This window comes from Carya illinoinensis, chromosome 4 (genome assembly GCF_018687715.1).
Source record: "Carya illinoinensis cultivar Pawnee chromosome 4, C.illinoinensisPawnee_v1, whole genome shotgun sequence".
NCBI lineage: Eukaryota > Viridiplantae > Streptophyta > Magnoliopsida > Fagales > Juglandaceae > Carya > Carya illinoinensis.
Window position 1 is genome coordinate 37,093,018 of NC_056755.1, and position 2,253 is coordinate 37,095,270.

At 35.3% G+C, this 2,253-nt stretch overlaps 1 protein-coding gene across 1 annotated transcript; it reads right to left on the reverse strand.

Annotated features, from left to right (window-relative positions):
* Window positions 1-932: 932 nt before the first annotated feature.
* Window positions 933-2,049, reverse strand: LOC122307129 (histidine-containing phosphotransfer protein 2-like). The gene is made up of 3 exons (XM_043119788.1): window positions 1,584-2,049; window positions 1,237-1,367; window positions 933-1,076 (listed from the first exon to the last, which is right to left on the reverse strand). Exons 1-3 carry the CDS (start codon window positions 1,749-1,751, stop codon window positions 989-991), a joined length of 387 nt encoding a protein of 128 aa, XP_042975722.1. The 5' UTR covers window positions 1,752-2,049; the 3' UTR covers window positions 933-988.
* Between the last annotated feature and the right edge of the window lie 204 nt (window positions 2,050-2,253).

Sequence of the window (2,253 nt, forward strand, 5' to 3'; positions counted from 1 at the left end):
GGATCCTTAGACACGGACACGACAAATTCTCATGATAATGAAAAAGAAGATCAAAGTAGATAATGAGCAGCTGCAGACACATGATAACCCGCAGGAAAAGCACCTGACTTTTATTCACTAATTAATTAATACTGTAAGTAACTGGAACTTCGACAGATTTTATCCACCTTCTTCCTTGTCTCTGCTTGTCGACGTTCCTTCATTTATTGGGGAGTTAGAGTCAGCCGACTCGGAAGGTTGTTCTGGAGGTCGCAAGACTTGCAACAGCTGCAAAATTACCAGAAAGCTAATCAACATTGACACTCATGGCAAACTCCTCTTTCAGCCGCGAAAATTAGTTTTGGCTCCATGAGAGAGAGAGAGAGAGAGAGAGAGAGAGAGAGAGAGAGAGAGAGAGAGAGATCAAACCCCAAGATAGGCTTCCAGCTTATCCTTCAGAATGGCAAACTCTTCTTTCAGCCGTGAGAATGCAGCCCTAATCCTGCATGCACATATCTATGATGATCATTTTTGCATATATTTCCTCTAAATCATGATATATTATATATGTAAGAAAGGAAAATAAAAAGTCAGTCGAAAGAGTAGTAGTCGTAGCAGTAGTTGAAAGCATATATATATAAACATTACCCTCCAATGTGAATGTAATCTTCCCTGAAACAAGCCAACATGTTATCCATTTCCGTGTGCACCCTCTTAGCACCAATGCTGCAGATACCAGTAATGAATTTTTCCCAATATAATCATAATTATAATTACTAATTAGAAAAGACAATATAAAAAGATGCAAAAGATCATCAGAAGAGAAGAATAATTACATGATCTGCATGTACTCTGCATTGTGACTGCATGTATGCATGCTGACATGAATATTGGATTTCATTTGTAAAAGAATATAATTTTAAACTTTTTTTCTAAATTAAACGTTGTCCTGTCAGAGGTGGGGATGGAGAATGTTTGCTTCAAACCGAGTTGCAACTATATATAAAATTCAATAGAAAAACAAATACCTGACACTCCTGCCTTTGAGCTTGTGAATACACCTATCCAGCTTAACGACATCAAGCGGTGTGTCCTCCCTATATATATGTTGAAAAAACGTAGCCCAATGTTATAATTTTAACCATTAATTTCCAGCCAATTAAAGAAATAAACAAAATGAAAAAGGTTTTATTATTGCAGTGCATGAAAATACAAATTACCAATTTCATATATAGATATAGATATACGATCACTTACAATATCTGTCCAATGCGAGTTATATCATTTGGTGTCTCTTTGAGAAACACGTTGACAACACGCTCGATGAAGAGGGGGTTCTGATCATCCTCCAATTTCTCCAATTCAGTGAACTGATCACCAAGAAAACCCTGCGTGCAATTTCCCCAACATTAGTCGTATACGAGTACTGATATTATATAAATCTTCCGTCACTGATCGGAGTCCGATCAATTACTTTGAACGTACTTACGTGTTTTTGGAGACTAATGCAAGAGTGTGTGTGTGTGTATAAGCTGTTTGCATGCAGCATGGTACTCCATAATTTTGTATGTTTTAAAATTAAAATTAAAGAAGAGAATGAGTACCTCAACAAAGAGGGACATCCTAAAGCTGCCAATATGTTGCGTCAAGAAATTACTGGCCATGGTACGGATTAAAGCTATAAAATTAGAATATATTATATATAGATCGGAGAGGACCAAATTAAGGGAAGCACTGATGAAAATATTACAAGTATTACGACACACACACATGCATATAGGAACAATTTGTTAGTTTGGATAAAATATAAACGACGGCACGCTTAGTAACACTAACCAAAAGGCAACAATCAAAGAAACATAAGAAAACTATGACTAGGTAGGCATATCAAGTTTGTGACAACATGCAAATCATAAATTAGAAATGTAACACGACAATTATCATGAGATAACAAGTCATGCATCTCATCAAGAGATATCATGACTAACCGTGAAGTAAAATATAGCTTCTCATGTTATATATAGTACACTCTCATGTCATGCACTCTAATAATACTATATTGATGTAGTATAGTATGCTATCACTAAGAATAATATTATATACAGTAATGGACCCACATTATGCTCATGGGGGGCCATGGGCCCCACCCACGCAAATTTTTTTTTCAAAATATATAAAATGCCCCATAAATTTTATACATAATTCTACTAATATAAAAAATGGCCTCCAAAAAACTTATAATCTCTATATGCTTTCTAAAATTTTCTAAATTTT